Here is a 13,920-nt window from a genome sequence, read left to right as displayed (position 1 = left end):
TTTTTTCTGTTTTGGTAGGATTTTTGGCTGAGAAGTCTCTCCTCTCTCATTCACTTTCACTTCGAGTACAAAGAAAGTAAAAAGAGAAAGCTGCACTCGAGCTATCGATCCGTTCGGAAAATTAATCGCCCGGTGTTCTGATGATTAAGCCGGTGGAAACTGAGAGAAAAAGGGGTGAGAAACGCTCAAGAGGTACACATGTGAGTCTGATAGAGTACATCGTGCAGGAAGGGACTTCTGTATGTTGGGGAAAGTTCCATACGAGCCTGAAAACCCAATCCACTTTAGGCAGCAAGATATATTTCCAGTGTCGAGTCGAGGAGGTGTCTAACAAGGTGACCGCAATCCTGCCAGTACAGCACCCAATTAGCAATGACCTGATCCAGCCCAATTCGCCACCCTGAAAACTACCATTTTCCTGGCTTTCATGGCTTTCTCCACTCTCATCTTCCTCATTAGGTTCTATTCCTCGTCTCTTTCACGACCAAACTGGTACGGGGAAATTCGAGTATGAGGGTTGCACTAATACTAATTCAATGGTCTAACTCGCGAGGGAGTTTTCCAATCGACTGGAAACTCGATCTCGGTATTCAATTTTACATTTTCAAAGTTGGAAGATTCATTTCGAAGTGGATGAATCACGGAATAGTGCTCAGAACTCGAGAGAATCCAGGGTGTCTATCTGAACAAGGAAATTGGAAAATGATGGGGAATTTTATTCACTGATCGTTTAGAGAGTTGGAAACCTTAATTATCAGGAAATTTCCCAAACGAAATATGATTCTGGTTTGAAACAGAGAATTTCTCAAAAGATTTACCATTTTGAATTGGAAGGGTACAAACTCACCAGTCGAAGGGTGGGATAGATTTCCTTGAAACTGTATCTTTCGCACCCTTTCAGGGAAGGGATCAACTTTCAAATCGTCACCATCGAGGGGTCGATATATGGATGCCATACAAATGATGTTCGTAATTTGACAAAGTCTGATACTTATATTGGACATTGGTAAATATCAACTCTTTCTGGATGAAAAAGGGAAATTCTTTTTCGGAAGTCCTCTAGAGTGGTCGCGACTACCGGTCTAATACCCTCAAAGCATTTGAATCAATTACTGCCTGAAGGCTCTAAGGCACCCCTGCGTCCCGTACTACAAACGGGCACTGAGCAAAGTGAATTAATTAAGGGGATTCGAGGTACGACGAAGCCCGTGGCATTGACTCGGAGGTGCAATATATCCTACATATCCGAGATGATATAGCTGGCCGAAATCCGGTCCCAGCTACCGGAAGTAATTGGCAAAACGCTTTATTAGAGCACTTAATTGCCAGCAGCGAAGCAGGAGCTTTTCAAAATCGTTTTGCCAATAAAGAGATTGTATTTCAGGATAGTCTGTTAAAAATGATCCTTGACACACTTGATGAAAAAGTTGATCAAATATCACATCTTAAGAGACAGTAATTTCCAGTTCCAATTTTATCGCGAAATTGGGCGAAAATTTTCTGCAAAGCTTTTTACTAATTTCGGATTTTTCATTTGATCATCAAACTTTGCATTAAATGACTTTTGATTATTGTGGAGCTTATGCCAAAAATGGGTTCGCCAAGGAATAAAAAGAAGATAGATAAGAATCAGCATGAGACTTTTGAATGACAGAAAAACGCGACGGTCCCTAGAATTGTCCAACTTCTTATCATCGCAGCTCAGTCTGTGAAACGATTAAACTTTTCCCTGATTTTGAAGCAACGCGTTTCCGCTCGGCCGGACAATGCCATTGTCGCAATCTTGAGTCGCCTCTAAGCGTCATTTGCATTTTTAGCTCGAGTTTCTTGCAGACTTGAGTCTGGGACGTCGAGGCCTTTTTTCTCGAGAGGAATTTTCCTCCATTAAAATAAATCTCGTTTAGCTGAGAGCCAGAGCATAAGAAGCACTTTTGTACGAATATTTCTTACATATTCTTTTCTTTATTCCGGAATTATAATAATGTCAAAAGTAGAAAAGACAGAATGGTTCTAAAAGTGGGACATGTGTTGTAAAGCGAAACACCCGCTTTTCATTCAAAGAAAGCAATAGCAAATGACATGCAAAGATATCATGTGTTCCACTTTACCCTACATCACAAGCCTGTCAACATCCGTTTTTCAAACAGAAAAAGCAACACGATTAGTGAAATTCTAGGTTTTGTGTGTCTTGATTTCCCCGTTATTCGGCCCGTTTAGCGCCGTTTTATGGTACCATCGAATCGAGGCAGTAGTATTAATCACGAAACTACAAATAGAAAATAAACAAGTATCACAGATCGTACAAATCGGAGAAATCCTGCCACTCGACAAATCGCGCAAGGGGGTAGAGCAATCCCCTTCGAAGTCAACGGCTCGCCGGAGCTCATCAGCAATATTTACTGTCTGCTACAGAATCGATCTATCAGTACATAGTACATATTCAGTCGCCGATGTGAGTACATCTACGTATACGCCAATGTATAAAACTGGGTAGACAATCACGAATCCCTGAGAGCGGCTTATCGTATACGCAGGGGAGGCAGGGGTGCTATCCCGAGGTAGTTTTATTTCTCGCTGAGGCCCTCTATGCAAATGGCCGGCGTTTATTGCGAGCAAAGAGTGGCGTATGAATATGTGAAGTGGGGAATGAAGCAAAACAAAAAAATATCAGTGAGGAAAAGAAAGGAAGGACGCTGGACGCGGAGGTCGATCGAGCAACTGAATTGGAAAAACGGAAATGGCCTCGACACAGATTTATGTGGATGTATCTCGGAAGCTTCCGGGAAATTTTGAACCTCTATAGCTTGGTTCACTTTTGTATGCTATCTCCAAATTTATAGTTAGCGAAGTGACAGATTTATGTCCACAGCAGAAGAGCTTTATTATTGATTTTTTGTAGGAATTGAAGTTTTCTAAATAGTTGTTATTTTGATGCCAAGAGGAAGAACTATCAATTGTATTGATTAGGCTTCCCTGTAGATGGAGGAAGCCTATTACAAACTAGGTTGTCGTCTAGGCTGGTGGGATCTTACTGAACCGTCAAAGACTCCGAAGATAAGGAGTCACGTTTCATCACAACCCTTTTGATTTTACCAGCTTGGACATCCAAGTCATGGCTGCAGGCCTCGGACTCAAGGTTCCACGACTCAGTGTTTTGTTTCTATCCAACTTGAAATAAAGTTTAGCCGCGAAGAATAATTTCTCTTCTTGCAAAAGATTAATTTCCCTCATAAACATTAATCTTATTTAATAGCCAGAATTCCACATATCCGGAAGTACAGTTTTTCTTTGACAAGATGATTGCATCATTATCTAGACTCTAGCTGCCCTGAAATACTCATAGCGATTAAATGAAACGTTTATCTTATCCATTCCTAATCATCCTTCGTCTTGGGCTCCCTCCTATCGCTGACAAAGAAATACCATCACAGGGTTGTTTCTCTGGATTCCGAGCAACGGAGATTAAATGGAATATTTAGCAAATATTTCGCATAAATCAAAGCGGTGCAATATGTTCGGAGTTTGGAGTGAGACTATGTAAATTCATGGTAATAACACTGGTGGCCACCCTGCCGACCGAGTGGAGTTTCGAGTGCAGAGGGGAGTGAAAGTGGAAATGCGACGAGAGAGAGAGAGAGAATCGTGAAAGTAGGCACGGGGAACGGGAGGCAAAGAGGAGGAATAAGAGAGGAGAGAGAGAGAGTAAAAACGCGTATTTTATGAACCCCTAACGCAACCCTGAGCATTGGTGCAACCACCACAATCCCATTCATTCTCTTTATGGGATCCAAGTATTTGGCGGTTTGAATAAATCGGGAATTTGCCCCACGGGGCTCCCGAAACACCCCTTTTCGCGATTTACCTTCGGCTTTCTCGAGCAACGACACTCAGCTTTTTCTTTATTTGTTTACGAAACTTCCTCACAATACACAAATCGAATTCCGGTCCTTGAAGCTCAAAAAAATAAACAATAAGTGCTAAAAAGAACCTTAAGTAAGGAGATTCAGATGGAAGAATGTTAAAACTATTAAAATATCGCGTGAACCTGTAAGGAAAAAATTGACTTCCTCAAATATTGATTTTATCAATGTGGAACTTCCATCAGAGCCAGAACTCTCTACCTAGTGGGAAAACATTGAAATATGATTCTCCCTTAAAAAACTTGACTTTGAGATTAGAGTTTATTTTCAATTTGAACTAGATTGTAAAGCTCGTTTCGTTTAGAGAGGGTTCAGAAGGATGAGGGTAAATACTTCTTAAGCTTGTATGCAAACGCTTGTGGAGGATTTGCCGGATAATCCCAAAGGTACTTCGATCTGCTGCGATCCCAGTTATCTTTTCCCTTTATTGTAAAAAAGCTGATTAAAATTTCAAGACTTGGGATGCGTGCTGGTAATAAAGGGAAAAATTGCCTCTTGTTACTCGTGCAACAGGAAAGAAAACATCGAAGAGAACTCTCGGGAAGTAATAGAACATCGTTATCTACACCCAATTTTGACCAGAGAGAATTCCCACATCTCCCGAAAAAGCCATGTATTTTATAGATGTATCTCATTTTTCTTCGTTCATTATCTTTGGCTCCAAAGGCCTTCGAGTTTGACAAAAAAGTCTTGAAAATTCTTGCTATAGGAAAGAAACAAAAAGGAGTCTAAACAAATGTGAAAAACACTGTTTTAAGAATTATTGAACATCTTGGCTACATTGAAATTGCAAGGCAAATTAATCATACCAAGCTTTTTTCTCTGTTTTCAAGAAACTTCTCCTTTTCCATTTTTTCTTTAATTACCGAAGAGGAACGATTTTTCGAGCAAATATATGATTTCTTTTAATATAAAACCTAAATATGTTTTTTTGTTTGTAGAAATCTTTAAATGAGCCTCAGTTAAGCTTCTAAATTAGAAACGTTAATTGTACGTGCAAAAATAGTGATCCTAACTAAATTAATTTGGTTTAAAAGAATTTATTTCCCTATTCTCTATGTTTTGAGATTTTTCTGGACTGTGAAGTCTGATATCCTAAAAGTAATCAATAAGTGATGAATGGAACTTTATTGGCACTGATGAAACATTTTCTTTCCTTCATTCCATTCGGAAAGAAGAGAGCAAAGCTCGTGGTCCTTTTTGTCCCGTAGCCATTAAAAGACGGGGGAAAGGGTGGAAGCTTTGGCATCGCATGGTCGTTCAAAGGAGCGAACTTCACTCAAAGTCCACCCAGTTCTTGTACCAGTTCGGAGGGCGGAGGCGAAGCAATGAAACGTAGTCCAGAGGCTGGTACAACAGTCCCTAATCATCTACTATCCTTAACCTTCCATCACTCTATCTTCTTCCTTTCGTTCCGTCCTATCAAGACTTTTGACAAAGAGACTCCAGGCACCATCACCAACATCCCTGTATCCTTCAGGAATGAAAGACCACCCTTACCAAGTCGGGTCCTTACACGTCGCTCAATTATACAGAGTGCCACAAGGAAGAGTTTTCAAGATCATGGAACTTACATCGTAGTTTTGATCTGAATAGGGTGCTAGAACAGCTTGTTAAAACTTAAACCTACAGTTCTTTAAAAAGATAGTAGAAAAGGACTAGCGAAATAATAGAATTAGAAAGTAAAAAAGATCAGAAGAATTGAATGCGCCCTGAAGCGTAAATAAATCAATACTACGGAAGCGAACTATGAATGGGAATTGAAGAAGAACGAGTGTTGGCGTCACAGCCCTAAGGTCGTCTAAATCATTTCATGATAATCTCATGGGTCTGGGGCAATAGAGCGGGACTAGCGTGAAAGGGTTGATAAGGTATATAGATATAGAGATCGTGCAGAGTAACCAAAGCAGTACTATATAGTCACAGAAGCGGCGTGATTGTTCTGCCGGTTCCTCTATTGGGATAAACGACCCCTCCTTATCGCCCTCAGCCCTCTCCGAGTGCCTAAGGGGCTGCTAATTGATTTTAGAAGTTCCTGCATCTCGTCTCTTCCCTCTTCCACTCTTCAGGGAAAAGGCACTCCCGGAACGGTGTAGCTGTAACAATCTTTCGTAGATCCCTGCGAACCATCATCTTCAAGACAACCCTTGTCAATTGCTAAATCGAAGACTTTTTCCTCTCAACAAGTTGTGTTCGAAACTTCCGACATTGGAGAAACTTCGTGACTTGGAGATAGTTAGAGTTGTTGTGGTATGCTATCGGATTTTTTTTACATTATAAGTGTTTTCAATTCTAGACCTGTCAACACGATTATTTCATTAAGAAAATGTTCTTCATCTACGGATGATAATGGGTCTAGCAGTAGCTTATCAAGTCCAGCAGGAAATACATTCTGAGTGTATTTGTGCATAGGATAAACAAAGGAGAAAAATCCTAGTCGCCTCCTGATAACTAGACGCAGACCCTCTGGCACTTCGCGACAACGCTAGGAACTTCAGATATTGTTGGCAGTAATCACCGGCACTGCAACAATGCACTGCCTGAGGCTCAAACTACCTCCAACTCTCTTTTTCCTTTCCTGTCTGTCTGCTCTTGGATTCATCAGCATTATGAGTCCATAATCATTTACAATTGTAGAGACACCAGATATTGTTAATCGATTTTTAGCAGTTATCTTTTCTATTATTAGACTGCATCCTATTCCCATCTATTTCCCCTCTTTTAAGAGCAGTTTGAACTATGAGGTCTGTATTCTTCCAATTATTGGCGTGCTTTTGGTTTGAAAACAATTTTCAAACCGCTGGATTGATAAATTATCTCATTCTGGAACTCTTTATTTGCAATTGGGCTCAGCTGTAAATATCACCATCGCCTTGCTCCCTCTTATTATTTCCTTTTAAGCAAGTTTCCACCGGTAGTCGGGGGACTCGGGCGAAGAACGACTTTTAAGGGCGGCACCCGCTGAAAAGTGGTTATTATTCATTGAAAAAAAGTTGGGACTCCAGATACGAAACGGCGAAGTTGCGTCAAAGTTGAATCAGTAGAGCTTTCCTCCTTATTATTCGTTCATAGCTCGTCGATTTTGTGAACAGTCCCTCTTCTTGTCTAAGACTAATGTCTGAAGCAGGAGGAAATATAAAATCGTGTCACGGAAAGACTGCTCATTAATATCTCCCGGAACATTTAATCTCACTTCATTTCCGGAAGCTAACGAGAATGCCAACAATGGTAGCAGGCCTGTACGAGGTTCATTTGTAGAACATTTATTTACACAGATAGCAGAATTTTTCAAGCATGAATTAACCAGAATGATAAAATAGGAGGAAATTTTATTTTATGTCTGCAGAGAAAAAATCTACTTTACGCGGATTGCCAAGTTCATAAATCGACCATTGTATCATTTTTGGTGGTAACTGCAGCGATATATTTCATGCAACATGCCCTGCGAGTATAATTTGAAATTCGTAAGTATGATGAATGCTTCCTGAATGGGAGACTAACCCCGGGAAATGATGAGGATTTCACTCGAATTAGGAGTAATCGACCAGCATTTATTAAAGTATTACTATCAGTATCAGAAAAGCCAACATATATAGGAATCATCATATTTTGGGAACATCATCAGCTACAGAGTATCAGCCAGTTGATCAACTTGATCCTGAAATTCAAAATGGTCTCAAATATTTCCTATTGGTTCTACAAAGAAAAAAAAAGAATTTTCAGAACCAGGTTCAGGGTTCAATGTGCAATTAGACATGTATGATTGCAGTTGCGTACAAATTAAATTTGGATCCGGAGGAGTGGATCATTTTGTAATCGGGGTGTACAGTGTATCAGAGAAGCTAATGCAGAAAGGAATAATTATATTTGAGGAACACCATCAGCTAAAATATCGATAACTCTGATTGGGCAGGAATAATAATCTTGTTACGTGCTATCAATGGTGTTGGCCAGTCGTTTCACATAGCCATAATTGACGAGCACGATAAATTTTGCAGCTCAATCCACATTTAGTCGATAGCATCGCATCGTTAATGATGTCCATGAGCCAAACTTTTCGAAACGAGACCGCAACACGAACTGTCTAACACTGAGTTCGTGGTGAACCGCAGTAACTCCTGTATCAATCTAATCCCTTTTGTCCGTCATAGGCACCCTTCGACGTACGTTGCCTACATGTTGAAATTGAGCACTGCCTCTGACATAATCGACGTTAAACATAACCTGATTCGATGGTGTGTTTGGCGTCTATTCCGCTAGGATTTCAACTGAAATCCTCTCTGGTTTTGAAATTGTTATAATTCAGAGATACATGAAAGGATGTGTGAGGGCTATCTCTTATTATCATTCCCCTATTTTCGTGAAAATAAACCTATTTCCCTTGTTCGAAGACCATTTTGAACTGTATAGTTTGTAAATTTACTGTATTCTACTGGTGGACGAAACTTTTTAAAATGTTATCAATAATGGTATTTTCTTTTTTTCAGATTTCACTGTGCGATGATTACAGTTTGCCGGTTGATTTCGTGAATAAGAGGCGTCCAGTTAGTGCAGCGGCTGCTACTTCCACTGTCCAATGGTCCTTGCCAAGTCCTACAATCGATAAAGTAAGTGAACCAACTTTAAACAAAAACATTCAGGGTATTGGATAACTTCTAAAAAGTTGCAAATAATGATTGTCCTGGGTCCAATTTTAAATATTGTCGTTCACATTTATATTCCTATAGCTTATATTCCCATGTTTTCACCAGTTGTGCACCCTCGCCATCAGCTTAACTTTAAAGCATTCTTTAAACTTACTTTTTCCGCTTTTACGACTCTTCCATTAGCAACTCCCCTAACTGACCCTCCATCCGAGTGTATGAGTGATTCGGATGAGGATTGAAAAGAAAAAGCTTTTAAAAGAAAAATCTCTTTTAAAAATGCATTTTTGAGTTTGTTCAATCTCCCGAGAAAATTGTTTTTATTTTCTTAAGTGTTTTAAGTCATATTTTCACTGAAGGATTTTCCTTTTATGAAGACATTTAGAATCATCCGTTCCTCTATTATCAGTTTTCCAACAAAAGCTCTTCTCAAAGCAACATCATTTCCGGTAGAATTGAGAGAAGTCTTCTGTTCGGATGTAGACGCATTGATATTTTTCAGTGAGCGAATCGTAGAGTTGACTGGAGGGAGAAATATAATTATGGGGGGTGACAAAATAGCCCCGGGGTACAGTTGGGAACGGGTGACTTCCGGCGTTGCTTATAATTGCTCCAGCACTCAGTTCTGGTATCTGGGGTTGCCTCCAGCATTGCGCTAAATGTTTCTGCTGAAATATTACCTAGCCCTCGGTGTTCGCATTCACGTGGAAAATCAAAATTTGCTAAAAGCAAAGAGAACGGTATTATATGGGCGGCGGGAGTTCTAATCCAAAATCCTATCTTACCGATATAAATCGATGCTTTTTCGTAGCTCAAGTGGTTCGCATCCGTGCTAAGACTGCTAAGTCTGCATTTATGCAAAAAGAATTTAGCGTAAACAGATTCAAGGTCATTTAGAATTTTATTGGAAAAATCATAAATGACCTTGAAGTTATTTGGGAGGAAATGTCTCGATGGCGGTAAAGTACGATCTTAGGAATAGAAATCTCCCTGTCCATTTACTGAGATAATATTCTTGGAGTTCTTTGATTAAATTAAAATTTGCCAAGTCTGCGAATTTTCTAAGCTGGCAGAACTAGAACAAAGGAGGAGATTAAGTTCGTTTGAGAAAGCCTAGAAACAGATATCAGCAGCTTATACTTTGGCGCCGCTTTCTCAAGGGATGTCTGCAAGAAACAAAACACTGCCTGGCAATCGCGAGAGAATCTTAAAAAAGGGAAGCAGAGGTGACACCTGGGAACAAGGGACAAGAAACAAGAGTTTGTGCCACCCTGCTTTCTAACCCCACGAAGAAACACACCACTTGACTCAAGAGGGTAAATCGTTATGACACTCTCGCTCTCTCCTTTTTCCTAAGTCCTACTTAATGCTTTAGCGCCTTATTTTATGCGTAAGGTCGCGAGGCGTAGATGACATTTATCATCTTAACAAAGAGTTTAAATGCACAAAACTTGAGCAGTGAAAACCTTCTGCCCAACAAAATCGTGCAAGGTGCTCGAAGCCACGGAGCTTTTCATAGTCGAGAATGAGGTCGGAGGAAAGGGGTGAAACTTCACTGCACGAGTCTTTTTTTGCTTGCAAGAAATTTTTTTCGTGAAGTTTGATTTTCCCTTATGACAAGTTTACCTCAAAGATCCGTTTCCAAGTTGTGGAGCTTTTGTGAATTATGGGGAATACCTAACCTTCCCCTGATATTTTATTCAAAAGTTAAATACGCTGCTGAATATTAAGCAAGGAAAACTAAAGCGTGGTGTATCATTTACATCTTTAATGAATGAACCCTCCACGTTACTACTTGAGCATGATAATAATTTTTAGTTCATTAGACCATTTATTACAGTTTGTAGAATACTACTGACCCTCTGGGAAGGTCGTCTGTTAAATTAATGATTGAAGGCATTTTCGAGACAATCTAGAATTCTGCTTCAGATAGTTGTCTGCGTCAGGACTAGTAAATTCCGGAACGTGGTTGCCAGTTGTAATTGTAGGATGTAGAGTTGATGTATTTATACAGTAAATGATGGGTCAGCAATGATAATCCTAAATACGATTGAGTCCAGAGCTTGCTAGCCTACTGGTTAATAATCGCAGCCAATTATAATTCAGTGGCCGTTTAATTGGCTTAGAATTCTCGATAAATCAATAGGATTACCCCAAAGCACGAACAAAGCTACCCTTGATTTTCACCCTGTAAGGGAGGTACTTGTATTATTGGCCTTTTATGGGACTATTCTTTTATTAACCCATTCAAAAAAGAGAACACCCTTTCATGGCAGCAAACCTATTGACAACAAGCTTTCTAATAGCCTAAAAGCTATATACCAGGATGGTGATTTGACTAATTAAAAATTAAGATCATTATATTGCAACGGATTTGTGTTTATTAGCTAATATAAATTAATGACACATTAAAAAGACTTGAAAAGATTTTTAAACACAAAACTAACCTCGCATGTTTGGTTAGTCTGATATTATTGCCTCTGGCCATCACGCAGTCAATACGTTTTGTCGATCAATCGATTTCAAATTTAGGTTTCTCGGAAACAAACCTCCGCAAAAATAAATATTGACAACTCTCCCCATGCTGGCACGGGTCCAGTGATATAAATTTTAGTTAAATGGAATTTAAATAAATTTCCCAACTCGTTTTATCACTTTCTGCATTGAATCGAATATGAAATATGATTGCAGAACTAGTATGCTGTTTTCGAAATGTTTGGCGGGTGTTTTGTCACTTTATCACTTATTGCATCTAATCGATTACAAAATTTGTCGGCATAAATATCATATTTTGACAATTTTCCCAGTAAGAATGATTTTGTGTATGTGTTAGAACCTTATCCCTTTTTGCATTTACGTTTTTGGAAAAAGATACTCGGCAATTTTGGAATTACTGTAGAATTTGTCTAGAGAAAATATTAACGAATTACACAATAGATCACTGAAGGCTTGATTTTTCAGTTTGGTTTTTCGTTTTCATTTTTCAGGTTTGTGAAAATGTATCGTCATCTTAGGTGGGACAAGGAGAGTAGTTGATTTTTATTTTTGTGAATGTTTTTCGCGCGAAACATTTTTTTTTTAAATTAATAATTAGAAAAGGTGACTTTAAGTTTCAGGGTGGAAATTTCTTGACCGGGAATTTTACAAATTTTCATTAGAAAAATCTGTCCAAGTTTGATTTCAACAGTTTTTAAAATAATTAGTTTAATTGAAACTTTTTTCAGTTATATCATTCAGTTCACAACGCGCTATGCAAAAATCTTTTACTTTAAAAAATTTTAATTTTAGATTTTATTTTTAAGCGTATATTTTTACTTTAAAGAATTTTAAAGTGTAGTCTTGAAGACTTACACAATTAAAAATTAAAAGCGTTTGAAGTTGAAACTTTTTGATAAAAAACAGTATTATTTTATCAACTGTAAATATAAATAAATGAATACATAATTTTTTTTAATGGATCTGAACTGTAAATGTTAAAAACTAAACAATAATTTATTTGATGAAACGATTCTAGATTCCTTCAAAGTTTAAGAATTTTCAGATTATTTAATTAATCATTATTTAATATTTAGAAATATTTGACTGTTAATTTAATACGAGTAAATGGAAGCCCAATATTTTAAAGTAAACAATTTGAAACTTAATTGTTTCACATAGAAAGGTTTGAATTTTTAAAATTTCGAAAAGCTTTCAAACTTTAAACTTAAAAATTTGTTTTGTTCTTTTTAAAAAATGCTACATTTGAAAGCGAAATTTTGAAATTTTATGTAGAAATAATAATTGAACACTTATTATTTGTAGAAAGAATTTGAGTAATTTTAACAGATATTTAGAAGTTTTGAAAAGATTCAAAATTCATTTAAAACCAAATATAATGTCAAGTAATTGAAACAAAGTGTGTGAATTTTTTTCAGAATTTCTGAACTTATTTTAAAATGAATAAATTATTTCCTACAATGTTTAGAAAATTCTGCATATTAAAAAAAAATCTTTCAAATCTTCCAGGTTCTTTTTTGAAAATTCTTGAAATCTCTTTATATATTCTGTTAGAATAATGTTTAAAAATGAAAAATCATTTTTAATTTTCCTACTAATATTAAGAAAATGTTTCTATTCTTTCGGAGCCATTCACAATTCTTAAAAAGCTTCTAAATTAACTTTTAATCTTTTTAAAACATCTAAATATCTCTTAAAATTACTCAAATTTTTTCTACAAATAATAAATGTTCAACTGTTATTTACAAATCCTAATTTGAAGACAATTTTTTTTTAATTTGGTCGTTTTTCTAGAATTTGTAAGGTTTCTCAAGATTTTGAAATCAAATTTTAAGGCTTTTCAAGGATGTTTGAAGTATTTAAAATGAAAGTAATTTAACATCTAATTTAAGACCTTTTAGGCAAAAAAATTTTAATTAAAATTTTTTTATATTTCTAGCCTAAAATAACTCAATAATATAATTTTGAAAATCTGTTAAGTTTATTGATTGATTCTTTAATTTAGAATATTGAAAATATTCACGTGGATTTATATTTTTGGAACTTAATCTAAATTTTTAAATTTCATAATTTATGAATGTTCAAGATTCTGTATTTTTCAGTTTACCTGCATTTCATTTTAAACTTTTAATTGAAAATTGTTAGTACCTACCAGTTTATACGTGAAGTTACTCAGCATTAAAAAAAACAAAAATTGTAATTGAAAAACTTTTTAAATGGAAAAATGTTCAGAATGGGGTTTGATTTTAAAAAATTTCTTCACCGGTAAAAATGTTTGCGAACCATGAAAAAACCGGGAATTTTTTTCTTCGATTAAAACGGTTACCCTAAATTTGCATTTGAAATCGAATGTTACAGTGATTTCGGAAATCAAATTGTTCCATGTTTATTGAAATGTGTCCACTTTTTCTTTTACAAGACAAAAAAGCACGTTTTGATGAAATTGACACGTGATTTTTTTCCTAGTCAACTATTTAGTTTGAATGATATGGTGCTGCTATTTTGTTAGTTGTGACAACCATTTAATTAGTTGCTGGTACTAACTAAATAGTCGGTGCAACTAATGGAATTGTTGTGTTTACTGATAAAATAGCAGTGACAGCTAATAAAATAGCAGTATCAGCTAATAAAATAGCACTACCATATCTGGCTACCTAAATATTTGGCTCAACTAACCATTCTTTTCAGTGTGGGAAAACAACAAGGTATCTTACGAATCCCAGATTGTTGCCGGGAGACCCTTTTATTTTCTCTAAAATTCTCCTAAAATCTGAATATTTTCTTGCAAGAATTCGCGGTTTGGTAATGAAATTAGAGACACTCGAACTAGTAAGCTTCACAGGAGTCCCGGTAATTTTCGT

The 13,920-nt window shown here is 36.9% G+C and overlaps 1 protein-coding gene across 1 annotated transcript in view; it reads left to right on the top strand.

Moving 5' to 3' along the window:
* The first annotated feature begins 427 nt into the window (after positions 1-427).
* LOC117181025 overlaps positions 428-13,920 on the top strand; it is a 97,719-nt gene continuing 84,226 nt past the window's right edge. Inside the window, exons 1-4 of the mRNA XM_033373594.1 lie at positions 428-508; positions 5,132-5,497; positions 6,036-6,170; positions 8,408-8,527. Of these exons, the coding sequence (XP_033229485.1) occupies positions 428-508; positions 5,132-5,497; positions 6,036-6,170; positions 8,408-8,527 (702 nt within the window). The remainder of the gene's footprint in view (positions 509-5,131; positions 5,498-6,035; positions 6,171-8,407; positions 8,528-13,920) is intronic.

Source organism: Belonocnema kinseyi, chromosome 10 (assembly GCF_010883055.1).
Source record: "Belonocnema kinseyi isolate 2016_QV_RU_SX_M_011 chromosome 10, B_treatae_v1, whole genome shotgun sequence".
In the NCBI taxonomy this organism is placed as follows: domain Eukaryota; kingdom Metazoa; phylum Arthropoda; class Insecta; order Hymenoptera; family Cynipidae; genus Belonocnema; species Belonocnema kinseyi.
Note: the sequence above shows the minus strand (reverse complement) of the source record. Positions and strands in the feature narration are given on the sequence as shown.